This window comes from Lissotriton helveticus, chromosome 7 (assembly GCF_964261635.1).
Source record: "Lissotriton helveticus chromosome 7, aLisHel1.1, whole genome shotgun sequence".
NCBI lineage: Eukaryota > Metazoa > Chordata > Amphibia > Caudata > Salamandridae > Lissotriton > Lissotriton helveticus.
In genome coordinates, this window is record NC_136068.1 from 1949311805 (window position 1) to 1949334747 (window position 22943).

Genomic DNA, 22943 nt, shown 5'->3' on the forward strand with positions numbered 1-22943 from the left:
TTCGTTGTAGCCTTGGTGTCGGGTCTTCTGTTATTTCCTGATAGAATTTTCGGTCTGATAAGAGATCCTGACATTGTTTGTGATACCCTTCTTTGGTGAGGAGAACTATCCCTCCCCCCTTGTCTGCTGGTTTGATGACGAACTCATCATCGTGCTTTAGTTCGTGCAAGGCCTTCCGTTCTGCCTTAGACAAATTTTGAAACGGTTTTTCTGTGTGTTCGCCCAATGTGTCCAGCTCCTTCATCACAGCCTGCTCAAATGTTACGATTTCTATTGGTATTTGGGAGTTCATGGGACAGAACTTTGATTTGTGCCTTAGTGGTGTATCACCATCCGAAATTGGTGGTGGTTGGCCTTGGAAAAAGGCTTTCAGTTTCAGTTTACGACAGAACTCTGATATTTCACACTTTATTTTGAATGTGTCTAGGGTAGGTGTTGGTACATATCCCAAGCCCTTATTTAGGACTTGTATCTGGTCGTTGGATAATGTTTTTTCTGTTAGGTTGACGATGAAGGAGTTGTGCTCGGTCCTGCCTTGGCTTTGGTCACGCTCCTGGTCTCTACCTGTCTGGTTTGGTCTGACCAAGTTATCCCTCTTCGTCGTTGTTTCTGTGGTGCACGGCCTCCCCCTAAAAAAGGAAGTCGTTGATTGAAGTTTTGTCCAGACTGTTGCTGGGGCTGGTGTGTCATGGGGGGTGGTGGTCCTGGGAAGAAGGGGTTCATCCACCCTTGGAAGTGGGGGTTGAAATGTTGGAACGGTATCCCCGGTGGGCCCATTTGGTAATGTGGCCACATTGGTCGTCCTCTGCGGTTTCCCCTTCTGTTGTAGACAATCCGTACCAACACCACATCCATTTTTGGAAGCGCTATATCGACGACATTCTCCTCATTTGGGATGGTGACATGGATAGCCTACTGAACTTCCACACATGGTTGAACGCACAGGATGAATGGTTAAAGTTCACATACACTGCCGACAAAAAAAGTCTAGATTTTCTAGACATAACAATCTATGTCGAAGATATACCAGAACGTTCTTTAAACCCACCGCAAAAAACAGCCTCCTGTCCTTCAATAGCTACCACCCACGTCCCCTAAGGGAGAATTTGCCCTACAGCCAATTCCTCCGATTGCGGAGGAACTGTAGCAAGACGGATGAGTACAAGACCCAAGCCAACGACCTCTGTAAGAAATTAGAGGCACGACAATATCCACAAAAGGTAATTAAGAAATGCAAAAAGAGGGCCAGAAACCAGAATCGTGAGGCTCTTTTAGAAACCACCAGTAGGACAACTGAAGAAGACCTGCTCACATGCGTAACAACATACAGCCCAGCCTCTAACAAAATAAAGAAGATCATAAACAAACATTGGCGCATCCTGACGTCTGCCAATATTTCGTGGCCCAAACCACGATTCGCTAATAAACGAACTAGCAATCTGAAAGACCTCCTGGTCCACACCAGACCCAGACTAAACACAATACAGGATCAGAGTACCCTCTGGAATCTCCCGCCAGTTACGGGACACTTCCCATGTGGTTCCTGCTCGGTCTGTTCCCTAACAAGGCCTACGAAAGAAATACAACTCCTCCCGCACCTAAAATGGACAATAAGGAACCATACAAATTGCAATACCAGCCATGCAATATACATGATCACATGTCCTTGTAACCTGATTTACATAGGCATGACCTGCAGGAAAGTAAAACAGAGGATATGTGAACACCGCAGCAACGTCAAATGTCGGAAAACAACAACCAAGATGGCCACGCATTTTCTAGAAAAGGTCCACACAGTGAATGACCTACAATGGATCATCCTAGAAACCTTGAAAACCAAAGACCACAATGCGGAAAGAATACTGTTAGAAAAAGAACAAAGATGGGTACACAGACTGGGTACTGATGTGCGAGGTCTGAACGATAATATTCCATGGGCCAGCTTGAATAGATAAATACAGACCACAAAATGAACTCATTGAGAAAATTGGCATTGAAACTGTCAGAGAATACCTTTTCCCTGTCTAACCAGTCAAAAAAACCCTAGCAACAGAGTCTGTTTTCCCTCTCTACACCCACACAAGGTGTATAAATAACCCCGGAAGCAATCTAACGCTACCGGGTACAGGACGGCAGAGTCAGCACAAGTAGTGCGGGAAGCGTGGAGCTACAGGTAAAATCGAGAGTGGAGGTCCAATGGTACCGACAGATAAGTACTCCCCCGCCTACTAACTTGTTACCCCTCACTATTACTACTTTTAGAAGGAGCCCAATCCCCAAGACTCCCTGTCACCCGAGGAAGCGCAGAACGGACTGCGCGAAGGTACGTTAAGTATGAATGCGATAGTTGTGAGAGTCACGATAATCACACATGTATACTATTATCAACACCTCGTAGATACATGATCGGCACTTAACTTATTAAACCTTAAAAATGAACCGTGTGTTAGCCCCTTTGCCAGTCTAGCATTCTACCAGCCCGACCACAAATGAGATTTACAACGAAAGTTTGGTTGCCAGAGTCACGAGTATGTGGTTGCTACCAATAGTATACGGTTAGCATACAAGTATTTTAATCACAAAAACCAACTGTATAATAGTCCCTACACCCTCACCGAGGTCACCCCTATTATTTGTATTCACAGGCACAATATTGACCTTCAACCAGCAGAGGACTAGTATGTCTCTTTGCTACACATCTCTCACCTGGTCCTGAAGAAAGCCCACCGACCCCCCAGGCAACTAGGGCTGAAACTTGTCGACCTTTTAAACCTAACGAAAATAGATAGCGTGAGAATCCTAACAATTCTCCCCACGCATATCAACCAACATTTTCTTGTTTTAACTCGAATCCGGAATAATAAATACTTACCCCGGCTGTCCGAGTTATTTTAAATATCACTCACGTCACTTATCACTGGACACTACTGCTTTTAACCTCGGGTTACAACCTCCTGGTGGAGGATGCATACCAACTAACCCTGTGATTATGCAGACACGAGAGTGCAATAGCGGAGAACCAAGATATACCGCAATTGATTTACAACATTTTGTTCACCCTTGTTACTACCCTTCTGGTCTGCTTTCTTCTGACCACCCTGGTTCTGGTTCTGGTTCTGCTTGATCCTTGTCCTGGCCCATTTGTCTGCCTTCTTTCCAAATTCTTGGGGAGAGGTCAGATCTGAATCAACAAGGTGCTGGTGCAACAACTGGTTCTGACAATTATTTAAAATCTGTTCTCTCATCATGAGATTGTACAACCCTGTGTAATCAGTAACCTTGCTACCCAGCAACCAGCCCTCCAAAGCCTTAGTGGCACAATCCACAAAGTCAGACCAGTCCTGAGACTGAGTTCTCTGGGTGTCTCTGAACAGCAACCTGTACTGCTCAGTTGTTAAGCCAAACCCATCAACCAGTGTATTTTTCAGGACCTGGTAATTGTTAGCATCCTCAACTCTAATAGTGAGGAGCTTATCTCTACCTTTACCATCAAAGGAGAGCCACAGTATAGCTGCCCACTGACTCTGGGGAATGCACTGCACAGTGCAGGCCCTCTCCAAAGCAGCCATCCATTTCTGGATGTCATCCCCTTGTTTAAAGGGGGGCACTATTTTTGTCAGGTGTTTAGTATCTAAACCCTTCTCTCTATCTCTTGGGAGATTGCTGCCACCAGTGGGAACCATCCCACTCATCTGCTGCTCTCTAGCAAAGGCAAGCTTTTCTTTGGCCAGGGCAAGTTCTTCCCTTTCAATCCTCAGAGCAGCCTGTCTCATCCTAGCTTCATGCTCTATCCTCTGAGGGGAAGTCAATCTCCTCTGGGGAGAGTTCCTTCTCCTCTGAGAAGAGGCATTAGAGTGCAGAGATCTATTGGAGTCCCTAGAAAGAGATCTATCTCTCCTAACTCCAAGGTTAGGCCCACTTCGGGTCAGTACTGGGGGTCCCCCAGATCCTAGCCCAAGTAAGTCTAAGTTGGCCCTAGTTAGCCTTCTGACTACCTCAAGACCTTTGTCTACCTCATCCCCAGAGAGTTCCTCTTGATCCTCCTCCTCAACTGCATTGGCAGTGTTGGGGAGGTCTGGATCCCCAGAGGTTCCCTCTAAGGCTGGCATATTCCCATCTAGCTGAGAAAGCTTTCTCGCATGATATGTCTCTAAGAGACCTATCAGAAAGGGAATGGTGGGGTTAGACCCCTGTTTCAGTTTCCTGGAGGTACACACTTGTCTCATCTCCTGGAAACTGAGAGCTGCATATCTTGATTTGACCTGTGGAGGGTCAATAACCACAAGGGGGGTCTCAGTAGACTCTCGCTGGGTAGACATGCTTTTCTAGTGAGGTGTAAGTGGTGCACTTACCTACACTATATGTTTGCCTACGGATCCCTTGCTAGAGTTGAAGTCAAGTGCCCTGGATGGCGTAAACAGCCACTCGCCAAAGGTAGGAGGCACGGCATTAAGCAACCTTTTATATGCCGATGATCTGGCTTTATTTAGCCTCACTAGGGTAGGGCTGCAAAGGCTTCTTGACACACTACTAACATACACAATTAATAATCAATTAGAAGTTAACCTGAAAAAGACCCAGGTTGTTGTATTTGGGAAAAAGCGATATGCCGGTGGTGGATGGTCTTTTAACAACAATAGCCTCGCCATAGGCAATTCGTACAAATACCTGGGGGTCCACTTAGACTACAGAGGCAACCTCATAAAGCAGCGCAAAGAGATTGCTATTAAAGCAACAACGCTCGCGGTGTCATTAACTAAGCTTGCAAAAAATCTCTCGGGCCCCACCCTGTCCCTTCTCTTGGAAGTCCTGAAATCGAAAGTTGGCCCTACTCTGTCGTATGGCATAGGGATTTTTAATGGGAAATTAAACACAGCTTTGAATCGACATACGATAAAGATTTATAAAAAGGTTTTCCAGTTGCCACACTCTGCATCCCCCCCACAGATCAGACTAGAGTTGGGGTTACTGAACTACGACGTTTCCTGTATAGGGGTATTTCTTAATCTTTGTCATAAATTACGACAATCAAACTCAGGTACATTAGAGGCTCTAGTTTGGCAAGAAATAATGGAGAAAAACCCGGGAGGAACTTTTGGCCGACTTTTTAAGAATTACATCGAACAAATTTCAGCAGATGGCCTTTGGGCCCTTAATCCTAGTCAGTCTGCATTTAAACTTGCAATTAAAAAAACCATAAGATCTTTATCACTCATTACAGACAAAGCACTGTTCTCTAAACGAAGCCACGCGTGGGCAGTCATTCATTCTTATAATCAGCTAGCCCCCTCCGCTTATTTTTCTAGTCCCTTTTCATTGTACCTAAAACGCTGCTTTATAAGCATTAGAATGGGTGATTGGCGATTTTTACAAAACCTTCCCACCTGGCGTCGCGCGGAAGAGGACACTACCTGCAGAGGGTGCGGCAAAGCAGCAGAAACGCTACTCCATGTGGTCTGCATCTGCCCCGCCTTCGACCTCCAACGCAGGCTTAAGCTGAGGGGGGAATGGAATCGACTGGGGGTCCGGACCTGAAGGCAAGCTATTATTGCTGCATTGAGCCCGGATAACACTGACCTAAATATAAGACTGACAAACCTGATTCAGAATGCTTATCGTAATTTTAAACAAAAAAGTCTTGCTACTGCTTTATCCCCATCCGTTTTAATTTAATCAATGCCTTTTAAACAAGAAAAAAAAATAAATAAAAAAAAAATAAAAAAAATACCTCAACCTATCAGGCAGCCAGCGCAGAGAACACTTTAAACAACAGGTTGAGAGAACGGGTCATTTTAAGTATGCACTTACTGTTTGGGAAGCGGTTTTAATAATTGATTGTTTGCATTGTTTTACTATGTATGAATAATACAAATCTGTAATTCTCTTTTAAAGATATTTGTTTTATATCTAAATAAAGACCATTCACCCTTGTAGTTTAGGGTGTGCTAAGCCCTAGGAGCTACAACAGCTGGTTCAGTAGAACTCAGAGTATTCTAAGCTAAGCTATATGTACCTTAGTACTTATGTGATCTTTCAAATGATATTCTTAGGATACGTGTGGTAAAACAACAGCACGCTCAAATCCCAACCGCTGCTCACCAATGTGAGAAGTTGGCCTGATATGCAGTGCTCACTATTCTAGTGATCACTATGTATCGGTCCAAACAACCCTTATTGAGGATTGGTTGTAAGTCAACCTTATAGACCAGCTATCCTAGTAGCATGGATACGAGCAGTCTAAGGCTAAGACTCTAGAGGGCGTGTTAAGCCAGCTGTTTTACCATCACATTACCCCTTGAACACCAAGTGAAAGGACACCACACAAGTAGTTATGAAAATAAACAGTGTATTTATTTATAACAAGACTACCCTGAACTCTTTATGAGTCAGGGAGCTAGGCACACAACAAAACTCTTATAAAAATACTTTAAGTCGCACAATTTACACAAATGCCCGAGGGGCACGAAAAACCATATACACAAGAAGTGGAATGCGAAATTACTAGCAGGTAAGTAATACTTTTCTAGACTTTAGAATCGCTAGGCCTACAATACTAAACACTTAGGTTAGGAGCAGGAGGCCTGTGGACGTCGTGTGCAGAGTGGGAACTCTCACGCGTAAGGCGGGAAAAAGTCTAGGGATGCTAGCAATTGGCAAAGTTACTGTTCTCGGGCGAACCCGACTAGATGGGTCGAAAACGGGAGTGGATCCGAACACTTAGGGTGTTGGACTATGCTGGAGCACCGGAGTACTCGGTTTACCTAGCCCAGGGGCTGCGGCTGCATAGGGTTGAAGTTGCGTCGGAAACCCACGTTGAAGAACCAGGAGCCTGAAGAAAGAAGTTGCTGGCAGGCGGCCAGTGAAGAAAGTTCGTGGTGATCCAAGCCTGGATCAGGGAAGAAGAAAACCTGAAAGCAGAGGGGACCAAGTTCTGAATCACTAGCCAGTGATTTAGGTGGGCACCAGGGTGGCACCGGACGAAGTCACCTCGATCAGGTGAGTGGGCGCTGCTGGGCTCTGCAGTCTCTCGGACCAGGAGGCGTTGTCGGCGACCAGGATGGAGGTGCGAGCTGTCCCACGAAGGTATCTGCTTCTGACGTCGCTGGACCCAGGATTGGGCAGCAAGTCTTGGCAAATGCAAGGCCCACGCGGTGGACCTAAAATGGCGTCTTGAGTGGACCAGGAGGGTCCAGGGTGCTCCTCTGTTGGAGGGGAGCAAGGGCCAGTCTGGAGCAACCAGACCAGCGGTGTTTGTCGTCAAGTTCGTCGTCAGAGGGTCACTAGCCAACGGGCAAGTGACCGGGACAACGCGGTGAGCAGCAAAGAGCAGAAGGGCCCCACGCAGATCTCGTGGATGCAGGGGGGCTGAACTTCGGTGCTGGAGCTGCTCAGGGTCGGGGCTTCTCTTACCCCAAAGCACTCGGTCGAGGGTCACTCGGTGGTCGTGCTGGACAAGCGTCGTGCAGTTCTGAAGATGGCCGGTCCCTCGAGGTCTCGTCACACCCACGGATCACAGCTGGGCTGATGATGCAGGTTGAGGTCAGAGGTGCCAGGGAAGCCGGTTCTCGTCGTGCTGAAGCAGTCTTGATCCGAAGGAGAGACTGGCAACAAACCGCGATGCTTGGTTGGTGCCTGCTGCTGCAGGGTGACTACTCCTTAGTCACAAGGGAGAAAATCTTGAGAAGAGTCTTGAGTTCTTCGTGTAGAAGGTCGGTTCAGGATTCAAAGATTGATCTAATTTGGAAGGGGGCCTGCTCCTACCTTTATCCTGAAAAAGGGGGCTGGCACGCGACTAAGTCCTGCCCTATGGGTGGGACTAGGAGGGGGGTGGTTACACCCCTCTCCTTTGGCGGGCTTTCCCCAGCTCAGGGTCTGGTGTGCCCCTGGAACTGGTTCAAGCCGGCCTATGCACAGTGAGCACCGGGGTGCCACTTGCAGTCACCTTCCTCTAAAGCCCTGCCTACCTAGGATACACAAAATCCTGTCTGGGACGGTGCTGGCACCGCCCCTGACAGGAAACCCTTTGTCCTTATCTCCTGCGCTGTGAGGACTCCCAGCAACAGGAGGGCAGACTTGTGTCTCGGTGGCAGCATCCATTTTGTGGATGCCAAGACTCTGTCTGACTTTAACCGGGGTTACAGGTTACCAACATGTTGTGTCCCTCTAGAAGGGTGGAATGCTAACCCCGTCGCCAGAATTGGCGAGGGGTTAGTATTCCAATTCGTATGACACCTTACTTGACATGTTTTGATAAAGCGATACCAGAGTTGGCATATAACCGCGAGGATTATAATGCACTTAAGAGTATATGGTATGCGATATCATGGAAACGGCTAAGGGATAGCTCCCGAAAGCCGCAGATAGGCTCAGCTCATGCCAGAGCACCATCTCACACGATTCCAAGCACTCTGCCTCCAGGATTGTCAAGGCCTGCCATAGGAGTGACTGATAGGAGATCTGTGTGTCCATATAGGTTTAGATATAGGTATACTATATCTAAAGCAAAGGGTGATTACACCACCTTGCCCCCAGCTGTAAATGTAAATGTAAATGTAAATGTAGTATACTTGTAAAGCGCACAGCTGCCCCAGCAACGGGCGTCCCGGCGCTGTATAACTCTGGGGAACCCGTCCTGGCTTTCCCTGTGGGATGGTCCCTTGCTGGGAGTCCCCAAGGTGGAGCCAGGCATCCCCGGAATTGGTGGGGCCGTTGTGGAGATTAGGCAAGCTAATGCCCAGAGTTGCCGAGTGGAACCCCTGATTAGAGTAAGCACCGAAGCGAGAATTATCGAGTCCGCTGACCAAGGTCCACGACCCTGCCGCGTCGGGAATTGAACCCTGGTCCCGGGCTGACTTCTGCTCTCAGGCCTGCCGCCTCTAACCAGTGAGCCACACTACTCCACTGTCAAGCAGCCAGTTGTGTCTGTTTAGTTAGTCAGCCCAGGGGTGGCATAATACATGCTGCAGCCCCTGGGAGACTTCTGGGTGCACCTCAGCCCTGGGTACAGGGACTCAGAGAGGGCCCAGTGCCAATTCAGTACCTGAGTACAATTTGGATAGAGAGAACAGCTAGGCTGTGGGTCTGATTAGCAGGCCCACAGCCAGGGAAAGTCGTAAACCAGTGAAGCAAAAAGCAAAAATCTGGGTGATCATAAGATTGCAGACCCTACTCTCCTACAGTCATCACGCCGGCGTGGGCCTATTATAGGCGTCTGTGACGTCAGCGGAGTTGCGAGCGGTGCCGTGCCTCTATGACGTCCAAGTTGGCGCGAAGCTACGAAAAGAATTTCCGAATGTTGCTGGCGCAAGGGGATATTCACAAGGTGAGGAATCCACACGGCAGATGTATCTATCAGAAAGTGGTCCATGTGGCCCTGTCCTGTACATATCCCCTGTAAATTCTGCCCGTGCCTGTCGGCACATTGTAAAGTGTGTGTTTTCATCTAATGTGTTTGGTATAATACAAAGGCTATTTTTATATATAACCTTGTGTGGAGTTTCCTTTGTGGTGGGCCTTGGGTGTTGTTGCTGGGTGCGCGCGCAAACACTTAACCTACATTGCCTCCGGGATAAGCCTTACTGCTCGCGCCACGTTGGCTAGAGGGTGAGCAGGGGTTATCTTTGGCGTGTAACTCCCTTGCCCGGACTAGAGTGGTGGTTTCTGCCTGGCTTTGGCGCAAGCCTCAGCCAACTGGAAATCCCATTTCTAACAGACATGTTTAAAACAATCGATAAAAAGACACATAGATAAAAACTACCCAAAATGCCTTAAGACCAATCATTAAAAACATCGCCCAAGAAATACCTAAATACAGAGGGTTCACCTAATGCTCGTCCAATTATCAACTGAAAACAAGTTTTCATTCGAATTCAGGAGTTCAACTTATCTATACATTGTATTCAATACTCGAAATTTGATTAAAAGTGCAGATTATAGGGGCATCCGTGATGGCCGCGTGAGCACAGCGCTCTCCGGACCCCCGCCACTCCCGGCATGATATCCTGACCTTATCCTGATTCATTACGAGGACTCTTGAAGAGGAACCTGGGCTGATCTTAATATTGTTTTTGGATTTCGAATTGGACCAGGGGCACCGAAGCTACGTCGACTCGAACTTTCGGGGCCCGCCCTGGTGGTGCGCCCGGGTCTTGGTGAGGCTTTGTTGCCGTGTCGGAGTTGAACAACAGCGGCAGGGGGACTCGACTTCTGGGTCCCCCTCTTAACTTTCGGTTTCGATTTTGGCTCAGACTACGTCTTCCAGCGGAGGTGCCTGGCCGGTGCTGAGTCCAGCGGTGCAAGGTCGCAGTTGCACCTCTTGCCTGCTGCGTATCCTTACGGGCCGGTTCATCCCTCGACGTGCCCTCGCTGCTGACTTTTGGCTCCGGCGCCCTGTCTTCCTGTGGCCATTTTCACCAGGTCGCGTGGGTCCCTTGGGGACACGGTCTCCACTATGACTGGCAGAGGGGACCAAGAGAGGCGAAAGACCAAGACGCCCCTTCGCGGGGGCCCGGTCCAGTCTAATATCATGGACCGGTACACACAATCGAAGGGGTCCCCCGGTGCCGCCTTGCCTGGCCCGAGTGCAGTGGGGCACCCTTTGGAAGCCTCGGCGGAGCCGTCCCTGCAGGACATCATGGGCGCCATCTCTGGCATGAGAGAAACCATCGGCCAACAGTATGAAGCTCTGGCTCACAAAACTGATACGGTGGCTATTGATGTGAACTTGATTCGGGCCGACTTATCTAAAACCAATGAGAAGGTGAAGTCCTTGGACCTCAAGTCATCTAGCCTCACGGCCGACGTCTCGGAGATACAGACGGAGATCGGCAATCTCAGAAAGGTGAACGATTTCATGACTCAGCGCTTGGAGGATTTTGAAAACAGAGCACGGCGTTGCAACGTGCGTGTGGTCGGTGTTCCGGAAAATCCTGATCCACATTCTGTTGATCTCCTGGTTGAGGACTTGATACAAAACTACCTTTCTCCATCTGGATTGAGTAAATTCTTTGCGGTGGAACGTGCCCATCGAGTTCCGGGTGGCCGGGCAAGCCGGGCGCCCCGCCGAGGCCCATTGTCGCAAAACTCTTTCATTATAGGGACCGAGACGCTATCCTGCAGGCCTCGAGAGTTAAGGGCCCGGTGGCCTTCGAGAATGCCACGGTGAACTTTTACCCGGACTTTTCACAACTTGTGCAGAAACAGCGAATGGGCTTCCGTGGAGTCAAGAAGCGTCTTCGGGACTTGGGACTGCGATACGCCATGCTTTTTCCTACCAGGCTACGAGTTGAGTACAATGAACTGACCCTTTTCTTTGATCAACCTGATTCGGTGAATGACTGGCTGGACTCTCTGCCGGACCGGCCTCATTTGAACGAGCCCGCCGAGCACCCGGGTGGTGCCGAGGGTGGTGTAGAGAGCTGAACTTATTGCCCTGGTCCCCGTCTTCGTAGCATGTCACTTTTCCCTGGGTTCTGTGCTTGAGTGCCTCTATTTTCTGTGTATTCTCTTCTTCTTTATCTCTGTCGGGGTGGCGGGTGGGACAGGGGCCTTTTCCTCCTCCGGGGTCTTTTTGTAGAACGGGGTTTTTGGGCGACAGGCACACTGCATGTTGGGGTGGCTTATTTGCTTACTGCAGGGGTGCAGGGTGGGGGGTGTTTTCTTGGATGTTGGGGGGTGGGTTGGTGGGGTGTTTGTGGTTTGTGTTTTGTTTTTTCAAGGCGATTCTATCTTGATAATGGAATTTTCAGTGTCATGCTCATTGAGGGATGGTTCCTGCATCACTGTGTGGGATGGGGGGTAGCGGGTTGAGGTTTATTTCGTGGAATGTCAATGGTCTAGGGGATCGTATAAAACGGGGTGGTGGTGTTGCGATACCTGCGACGTTTGTCTCACGATATTGTCTTTCTGCAGGAGACGCATCTAGTGGGTAATACTTGTCGTGCAATGAATAGGTGGGGCTATCGTCTTGTCGCGCACTCAGGGTTTACTACAGGTTCCAGGGGGGTGGGCATCCTTGTCCGGGCTTCCCTTCCCCTTGCGATAGATGATGTAATCCTCGACGATCGGGGGCGCTACGCCGTCCTCGTGGGACGATACGAGGGCCGGACCCTTTCCCTGTTCACCGTCTATGTGCCCCCCGGCCTGCAGACCTCTACCTACTCCGATTTGGGCCGAGTGCTGTTGGGACTCCCTGATGGTGCTCTTTTCATGGCTGGTGACTTTAACTCTGTTCTCTCCGGTCTGAGTGATCGTTACCCCCCTAGGGATACTCCTTCGGCCCAATTGTGGCTGGGTGGCTTTTTGGATACTTTTGGTTTGGTGGACTGTTGGAGACTTATGCACCCCACTCAGCTTCAGTATACTTTCCATTCTGGGGCCCATGGGAGTTTGTCTAGACTGGATTACTTCCTCATGCCAGCTGCACAGTCATCGGCTGTCCGGGAGATTAGACACCTCCCCCGGGGCATCTCGGACCATTCTCCGCTCTGGCTTTGTTTTGATGTGGGGGTGGAGGCGGCGGGCCGGGTGGCTCCTATCAACCCTTGGTACTTGACCTCCCCTGAGACTCGTGGTCTATTGATTAAGTCCCTGGACAACTACTTTCTGGAAAACGAGGGATCTGTCTCCTCTGCTGTGTCCCTATGGGAGGTTTTTAAGACAGTAATTCGTGGGCAGGCCCTGTCTCTCATTGCTGAAACCAAAAAGGCGAGGAATCGGGAGGTGGTTGATCTTGAGATGGATATACTTAAGATGGAGGCCGACCTGGAATCGACTGTTGCTCGTGACAAGCTCCATGCCCTGGGTCTGAAGCAATTTGCCTATAAGTCTCTGGTCACAGATGCGGCCAAAATGATGTTTAGAGAGCAACAGGGTCGTCTGTATGATGTTGGGGACAAAGCGGGTAAATTGCTTGCCTGGTTGGATAAGAAGGAAAGGGCGAATCGTGTAGTGCCTGTGATTCAGACTTTGAATGGTGTGAGAGTGACGGACCCGGTTGAAATAGTGGAATGTTTTGCGGACTATTTTCGTGCGGTTTACTCCCCAGTGTCGGAAAGGGATGCAGACGACTCTCGCCTCTTGCTGCGCGACATAGCTCTGCCCTGCCTCTCGGATCAGGAGCGGGTCTCTATGGTGGCCCCGTTCTCTGCGGACGAAATAGCGACTGCAATTCGCTCTCTCCGCTCGGGCAAGGTTTTGGGCCCGAACGGTTTGCCAATCGAGTTGTACAAAATGTGTCCTGAGAAGATTGCACCCTATCTTCGAACAATGTTTTCGGAGTCCCGTGAGCGGGGTGCTCTCCCCTATGACCAGCGCCTGGCTACGATTGTGGTAATTCCTAAAGATGGTAAGCCCCGGGATCTTTGTTCGTCATATAGACCCATCTCCCTGTTGAATGTTGAGCCTAAGGTTCTTGCCAAGATCTTGGCTACTCGCCTCCTAACGGTCATTAGTGACTTGATTCATCCGGATCAATCCGGATTCATCCCGCACCGTAACACAGCCCTTAATCTGCGTCGCCTTCACGGAGCCATCGCAAGGGCTTCTGACGGAGCCGGCCATTTTGGCTTCGTTGGACGCCTTGATGGCCTTCGACACGATAGAGTGGCCCTACCTTTGGGCTGCTCTTGAGAAGTTTGGTTTTGGCCCGGGGTTTATCGGGTGGGTGAAGCTGCTGTACACTGACCCCCTGGCGCAGGTCGTGGTTAACGGTCGAGTTTCGGTTCCCTTTTCCCTTGGCAGGGGGACCAGACAGGGGTGCCCCTTGTCTCCACTGCTTTTTGCTCTCGCGTTGGAGCCACTAGCTGCGTGGCTTCGCTGGGAGCCCTCTCTCAAGGGTATACGTTGGTCCCCAGATTTTGAAGACCGTGTTTCGCTATACGCGGACGAAATTCTTCTTTACCTTACTTCCCCGCGTAAATCGTTAAATGTTTTATTTGACGTTCTCACCTCGTTTGGGAAAAATTCTGGTTTGATTATAAACTGGGCTAAATCCTGTGTCTATGTTATTTCGGGTGATCTGCACCCGTTGCCGGATAGATTTCCTATCCAGGTTGTTCAGTCTGGTTTCAAATATCTGGGGTTTTTTATTACACTGGATTCGTCGCTCTGGTTTGAACGTAATCTCCTTCCCCCGCTTCTTAGACTGCGGCTGGACGTGGCTCGCTGGCGTAAATTACCCTTGTCGCCGCTGGGCAGAGCCACCCTTTTCAAGATGATGTCCTTGCCGCGATTCCTTTACGCACTCCAGAATTCTTATGATGATATCCCCGCTACCTATTTCCGAGAGGTCGAGAGTCTACAAAGGCAACTGATTTGGGACGGGCGTCCACGTATCGCCCTTGCGAAGCTTACCATCCCTTGGTATGACGGGGGCATAGCGCTTCCTGATATCAGGAGATATTATTGGGCTACCCAACTGTCTGCCATTAACCACTCAATGTATTCCCCGGGTCCGGATCCGGCCTTTGAAATGGACAGACTCCAACTGCCGGGTGGGGATTTTAATAGAGCGCTTTATTCTAGATCGGCTGGGCGCCATCTTACGGGACCGACCAGGATTGCGGTTAGTGTGTGGCGAGCTGCGAATGTAAGCTTGGGGTGGGATGAGCGTGTGACGCTGGCGACTCCGCTTTATGCATCTGAGCGTCTGGGATGTCTCTGGACGACGAGGGGGTTTCACCGCTGGGACATGATTGGAATATGCAGAGTGGGTGACGTATGTGCGAATGGAGCGGTGAAGTCTTTCGAGGCCCTTCGGAATGATTATGACCTGAGTGCTAGAGAATTTTTTAGATACTTACAGGTCCGTCACGCCCTCACTTCTGTTCTGACTTCTGGCACCGCCATCCCCGAGTCCTCCCCCCTCGAAGATCGTATCCTGGATGGTCATCTCCCTGATAGCACCATCTCCTTGATTTACAAGAAACTGGTTCACAATCGCGCTGACTTGCTCGTTCGACTTAGAGAGGCTTGGGTCGGCGACGGGCTGGAGTTGGATGACGAGGATTGGCAGTCGGCACTGTCTTCTCCGAAGGAGGTCGCCATTCCTGCCCGTCTCTGTCTGGTCCAGCTCAAGATCCTCCACCGGGTGTATGTTACTGGCCCTCGTCTGGTTGCGATGGGTTTTTCCCCGGATGGCCTATGCAAGCGTGGGTGTGGGATGAGTGCTACGTTTCTTCACATTATTTGGGAGTGTCCGAGGGTGGCTGCTTATTGGAATGAGGTGCTTGCGGTGATGGCTGATGTGACTGGAATTGCCCTGGTGCCGGAGGCCCGGAGATGCTTGTTGAACGTGTGGGAACCTACCGACTATTCGGTGGCCCAGACCAGATGGGCGACCCTGGGATATATGGTTGCGAAGCGGGACATAGCGCAACTCTGGGGCTCACACAGGCCCCCCACTGTCTCTGTGTGGGAAGAAAACATGGACTGGTCTATGTTCCGTGAAAAGACTGTTTACACGGCCAGGGGCAGACCTAGGGCATGGACGAGGATCTGGTGTCAGTGGAACGCCTATCGCGGAGATATTTGTGCTCCTCCCTTGGGGGAAGCCCCTGATGTTACCTTATCTCCCTAGGCTGGCGTTCCTGAAATTTCGTATACTGTCCTTTTGATTTGATTGACCCCCCCGCTGTCCCCCCACCTTGCCTTATCCTACTAATTGTGACTTCGTATTCTTGATTGGTGGGTTCCCCCCCCCCCTCCTGGGCTGACTCCGTTTATTGTGCATTCGCCTATTTTGCTGTTTGTTGCTTTTGGTGTGGTTTTAACAGAAAATTGTCTTATCTTGTTTTATGGTGTGGGCGACATCTTGTATTCGGTTTGTGCCTCACCGCCGGAGTGGCGACCATTGTTTTTTGATCACATTGTGGTTCTATCTTAGCGGCCAGCCCGTGCGGTTGTAGGCCCATCTCTGTAACCATGACTTTGTTGCTCAATAAAAGTTTTTAACCCAAAAAAAAAAAAAAAAGTGCAGATTATAAATGTCTAAAAAGGGCTATCCTGAAACTTAACAACCATCATAAGAAAGTATGAAGATCCTCTGTTGCATTTAACCCCCCCCCGGCCACTTAGAATCAAACTCCAATATATAGCTCGTCTCTAATCGTCTAAGACTGGCTTCTCTGCCCCTCCTCTCTTTGTCAAAGGTACAGACTCCATCGCAAAATATCGGAGATGTTGGGGGTTACTGTTGTGTACAGCCTGAAAGTGCCTTGCAACAGGATAGTTCTGATCTTTATTTGTGATAGCCCTTAGCTGTTGTAAAACACGCTTATGAACTGCCAGTTTGGTGCTGCCTATATACTTCAAATGGCATTTGCATTCCAGGACATACACGCAGTATTCCGTTTTGCATGTGAGACGTTGTTTAATTTCTCTGGTAATACCAGAAAATGCTGTGCTGTAGGTTTTGGTATTAGTACCAAACTGACAGGCCCTACAAGTTAGACATTTATAAAAACCCTTTCTGGAAGGCAGCCAGGTATCTTTCTTAAAACTCTCCTGACTATTTCTCCCCAGCATATTGCCCATACTCATTGATCTACGGAAAGCAATAGCACAATTCGGGGGCATTAGGTCACCAATCACAGGAACATCCTGGATAAAGTGCCAGTTACGCTTTATAATGCTCCTTATTTCCTTTTCCTGTTTGGAGTGTGTCAGGATCAGTCGGACCGGCTCTGCCTCATCATTTTCAACTCCCTGTTTGGTCTTAACTTTGTATTTAAGGAGTTCGTCTCTTGGCTTCAATTGAGATTTTTTCATGGCGGCCTCTACTACCCTACAGCTGTACCCTCGGTCTAAAAACCTGGCAAGGCTCTCCAATTGCTTCTCCTTCGCATCCAATGGGTCACTGCATATGCGTCGGATGCGAAGCATCTCCCCATAGGGTATACTCTTTATAGATGTGGGGGATGTGCACTTAGCGTATTGCCCGCCGTAGGTTTTCTAAAAAGGGTAGTTGTTAAAACATTGTTATGTATTAAAACCTGTACATCTAAAAATGTCACCGAGTACTTGCTGATGTTAAAAGTAAAATTGAGATTAAGATAATTTAGATTGATTTCCTCAATAAATTTCAACACACTCTCTTCAGTACCACGCCATACAATAAAAAGGTCATCGATAAAATATATATCACTTTATATAACTCATGATTAAATTGCATACATTGGTAGTATAAGGCCCTTGCAACCAAAGAGATTTTGATTTAAGTGCAGGTATTAGACTAGTATACTCACATCTGCTTAATCACGGAAAAGACTTACCGAGGATTGCTCTGCGATCCTGACACCTCGACGAGTTTGAATTCAGCGGAACAGCCTTTGGCACGGGCATACTCCTGAACGCCCTTCATAGGATCCTTCTGGAGATACCTCATCAGCTCTTCAACACTACATGGTCTGGAAGCGTTGGTATTACCATGGGTAAGTTTGGCAGAAGAAAAAACTTCCTTTGTAGGAGCTTGTGTTTTTGGTGCCTATAGATACAGGGAGCAAGCGTTACAGATTATGGGGTAGGAGCTAGCACTAACATTGTTTCCTTATGATTAGTACGCTGCAGACTGCAGAGGGCAAAGGGTGACGTAAATGCAAACAGAGAACACACACAGATGTAGGAAAACTCGTGGGTAAATGGAATGTTTACAGCATACACGAGGGAGTGGTCACAAGCTCATCTACCAGATGAATGTAGACTGTGGATGAAACTAGGAACATAGATAAAGCATAGGGATTCACAACCAGCATGAACAGAAACCACGGCGACAGCGTCTGTGCCACAACCAGCATGATGAACAAAAACCACAGCCACAGCATCTGTGCCACAACCAAAAGGATGAACAGAAACCACAGAGACAGCGTCTGTGTCACAGCCAGCATGAGGAGCAGAAACCATTGGGACAACATATGTGTCACAACCAGCATGAGGAACAGAAACGACAGCGACAGCATCTGTGCCACAACCAGCATGAGGAGCAGAAACCACAGCAACAGCATCTGTGCCACAACCAGCATGAGGAGCAGAAACCACAGCGACAGCATCTGTGCCACAACCAGCATGAGGAACAGAAACCACGGCGACAGCATCTGGGCCACAACCAGCATGAGGAGCAGAAACCACGGCGACAGCGTCTGTGCCACAACCAGCATGAGGAGCAGAAACCACAGCGACAGCATCTGTGCCACAACCAGCATGAGGAGCAGAAACCACAGCGACAACATCTGTGCCACAACCAGCATGAGGAGCAGAAACCACAGCGACAGCATCTGTGCCACAACCAGCATGAGGAGCAGAAACCACAGCAACAGCATCTGGGCCACAACCAGCATGAGGAACAAACCACAGCGACAGCGTCTGTGCCACAATCAGCATGAGGAGCAGAAACCACGGCGACAACATCTGTGCCACAACCAGCATGAGGAACAAACCACAGCGACAGCGTCTGTGCCACAATTAGCATGAGGAGCAGAAACCACGGCGACAGCATCTGTGCCACAACCAGCATGAGGAGCAGAAACCACAGCGACAATGTCTGTGCCACAATCAGCATGAGGAGCAGAAACCACGGCGACAACATCTGTGCCACAACCAGCATGAGGAGCAGAAACCACAGCGACAGCATCTGTGCCACAACCAGCATGAGGAACAGAAACCACGGCGACAGCATCTGTGCCACAACCAGCATGAGGAGCAGAAACCACAGCGACAGCATCTGTGCCACAACCAGCATGAGGAGCAGAAACCACAGCAACAACATCTGTGCCACAACCAGCATGAGGAGCAGAAACCACGGCGACAGCATCTGTGCCACAACCAGCATGAGGAGCCGAAACCACAGCAACAACATCTGTGCCACAACCAGCATGAGGAACAAACCACAGCGACAGCGTCTGTTCCACAACCAGCATGAGAAACAGAAACCACGGCGACAGTGTCTGTGCCACAACCAGCATGAGGAGCAGAAACCACAGCAACAGCATCTGTGCCACAACCAGCATGAGGAACAGAAACCACGGCGACAGCATCTGTGCCACAAACAGCATGAGGAACACAAACCACGGCGACAGCATCTGTGCCACAACCAGCATGAGGAACAGAAACCACGTCGACAGCATCTGTGCCACAACCAGCATGAGGAACAGAAACCACGGCGACAGCATCTGTGCCACAAACAGCATGAGGAACACAAACCACGGCGACAGCATCTGTGCCACAACCAGCATGAGGAACAGAAACCACGGCGACAGCATCTGCGCAACAACCAGCATGAGGAGCCGAAACCACGGCAACAGTGTCTGTGCCACAACCAGCATGAGGAGCAGAAACCACAGCGACAGCATCTGTGCCACAACCAGCATGAGGAACAGAAACCACGGCGACAGCATCTGTGCCACAAACAGCATGAGGAACACAAACCACGGCGACAGCATCTGTGCCACAACCAGCATGAGGAACAGAAACCACGTCGACAGCATCTGTGCCACAACCAGCATGAGGAGCAGAAACCACGGCGACAGCATCTGTGCCACAACCAGCATGAGGAGCCGAAACCACAGCAACAACATCTGTTCCACAACCAGCATGAGAAACAGAAACCACGGCGACAGTGTCTGTGCCACAACCAGCATGAGGAGCAGAAACCACAGCTACAGCATCTAAGCCACAACCAGCATGAGGAGCAGAAACCACTGCGACAGCGTCTGTGCCACAACCAGCATGAGGAGCCGAAACACAGGTACTGCATCTGTGCCACAACCAGCATTAGGAGCAGAAACCACAGCGACAGCATCTGTGCCACAACCAGCACGAGGAGCAGAAACCACAGCGACAGCATCTGTGCCACAACCAGCATGAGGAGCAGAAACCACAGCAACAGCATCTGTGCCACAACCAGCATGAGGAGCAGAAACCATTGGGACAACATCTGTGCCACAAACAGCATGAGGAACAGACCACTGCGACAGCATCTGTTCCACAACCAACATGAGGAGCAGAAACCACGGCAACTGCATCTGTGCCACAACCAGCATGAGGAGCAGAAACCACAGCGACAGCATCTATGCCACAACCAGCATGAGGAGCAGAAACCATTGGGACAACATCTGTGCCACAAACAGCATGAGGAACAGAAACCACGGCGACAGCATCTGTTCCACAACCAGCATGAGAAACAGAAACCACGGCGACAGCGTCTGTGCCACAACCAGCATGAGGAGCAGAAACCACGGCGACAGCATCTGCGCCACAACCAGCATGAGGAGCAGAAACCACGGCGACAGCATCTGTGCCACAACCAGCACGAGGAGCCGAAACACAGGTACAGCATCTGTGCCACAACCAGCATGAGGAGCAGAAATTTGGAAAGACGATTACCACAAACAGCATGCACAAGGTATGGCGAGAGGATGTTATCACAAACAACTAGCAAGAACCTTTCGATTGCTAGCACAAGCACCAGGCAGAAAGCATGTTGAAGAGAGGTTGGTAACAATGAACAGGAAGCAAAAACAACAGATAGAGGCGAGTTACCACATACAGTATATAGAGAGCACCGTTAGAAAGACGAGCATCACTACAAGCAGCATCCAGAAAGCATGGACTCAACATAGCTATAACAAGCAGCAAGCTGAATCCACAGAAAGAGAATGTTACCACAAAATACATGCAGAAACAATGTTGTGAAAATACAAATAGCAAGCAGAACTGTCAGAGTGTAATTCCTACCAATACAAGGCAAACATCAACCATGCATGAACGTAGGTACCACGATCAGCAAGCAGAAATGACAGTGGCAACAAGAGTACCTAAACATCACACCAAACCCATCAAGTGGGAATGGATACAGGCAAGCAGAACTATGGAAGGAGAAGAGTTACAGCAAGTAGAAAGAAAATTGCGGTTACTATATATGGCAAACAGAAACCATGCTCAAAGGACTGCTAACTAAACAATCAGAAACTGTTGAAAACAGGATTACAGCAAGTGAAAATCATGGAGACAAGAAGGGGACCACAAAAAAAGAAGCAGAGCATGTAAAGAAAATATGGTTATTGCTAACAGCAAGAAATAAAAAGAAATACAAGGAGAAACCAATGACAGCACAGTTGCCACTAGGAAAAACATGGAGAAAGTATAGGTAAATAACAAGGACCCCCTGATTTGGAAATAGAAGTTCCAGAAGACAGGGACAAATACTTTGTATAAATAAAAATTAAACTAGGACAGCTGGCTAGGAAAAATTCATAAAATACAAAAATTCATAAACATTATATGTAATCAAAAATAAAAATAAATTAGAGACATATCTACTTCATTTACTCAATGTTTAATTTTATACAGAGTTCAAAAACCAGTTAGAGAAGGAGACTAATACACATATATATATAACACAAGAAAAAAATAACATCACAATAATTAAAAATGGGCAAAAAGACACAGTTCATAAAAACTTCTCATATCAATTCCTATCTCAAATGATCTAGTTACACATACTCTCAGCTGGTGACAACCAAAGTTGTCCCTACTTCAACAATTAAAATCAACCATGTCACAATGGGTGGCAAAAACTTAATCTGTTCGACGCGCGTTTCGGCGTTTCCACAAACGCCTTCTTCAGGAGCCACAAGTTTGTACTGTAACAAATCTTTAAAAAAAGAAGAAGAGGTATATTTTACAGACAATTCATTTATTTTCCAACAATTCTTTTGCATTTATTTTAACTATTAAAAAAGACATAAATACATTCCCTCCTTCATCAATATATTATCTAGAAAATTACTGCTTGCATAACGTACGTATATTAGAAACCCAACAACAAATACAATTTGTTCACATTTTCCTAACTTTACCTAGCTGTCTTTTTTGATAAACTGTTAATTAAAAGAGAAGAAGATCTCATCTCATAATAGACTTCTAGAGCAGTTGTTAGTTGGACCTAAAAACGAAAATTAGTGGAAAGGCTAAATAGTTTTTGTACTGACATTCTGAAGGGCCAAGATTTGTTAGTGCAAAAGGCACTTAATTGCTAATACTTGAATTATCTCAAAAAAGGGGTACTATTTCCATATTTTATATATATTTTACTTACTTCAATTAAAAAGATCAGACTTCATATGGTCAGATTACTTCATATCTATATAGAGGACACTCCACTTATGGTCAGACAGGGGTGTCGAATTATGTCTGCAATTATCAATGAAAATACGTGTTACAACCAACAATAATTTTGATAATTCCATATGCAAGTTTAACACCCCTCTGTTTAACCGATTTTATCGAGCATGATTGGTAATACAGCCCCTCTTTATTCTAAAGATAGCTCCAAAATGAATTTCGCGCAATTTTTTGCTTTGAGCTATTCTGGCTTCTTTTGAGGCTTTTAAGAATCCTTAGAGTCTAGATATAACAAGTAAAATTGAGCTGGAATGTTTAACTTTCCCTTTGGTCGGTCTTTACAAAATAAAGTATATTCCTTTTGGCCCTGTTTAGAAGCAATGGACTGTTAAACAGAGGGGTGTTAAACTTGCATATGGAATTATCAAAATTATTGTTGGTTGTAACACGTATTTTATATGGAAATAGTACCCCTTTTTTGAGATAATTCAAGTATTAGCAATTAAGTGCCTTTTGCACTAACAAATCTTGGCCCTTCAGAATGTCAGTACAAAAAACTATTTAGCATTTCCACTAATTTTCGTTTTTAGGTCCAACTAACAACTGCTCTAGAAGTCTATTATGAGATGAGATCTTCTTCTCTTTTAATTAACAGTTTATCAAAAAAGACAGCTAGGTAAAGTTAGGAAAATGTGAACAGATTGTATTTGTTGTTGGGTTTCTAATATACGTACGTTATGCAAGCAGTAATTTTCTAGATAATATATTGATGAAGGAGGGAATGTATTTATGTCTTTTTTAATAGTTAAAATAAATGCAAAAGAATT

General features: G+C 47.9%; 1 protein-coding gene across 5 annotated transcripts in view; it reads right to left on the bottom strand.

Moving 5' to 3' along the window:
• LOC144770963 (double-stranded RNA-specific adenosine deaminase-like) overlaps positions 1–22943 on the bottom strand; it is a 344975-nt gene that overhangs the window by 128775 nt on the left and 193257 nt on the right. For all 5 annotated transcript variants that reach the window (XM_078655821.1, XM_078655824.1, XM_078655823.1 and 2 more), the window contains one exon: positions 17271–17482. In XM_078655821.1, coding sequence (XP_078511947.1) covers positions 17271–17482 — 212 coding nt within the window. The remainder of the gene's footprint in view (positions 1–17270; positions 17483–22943) is intronic.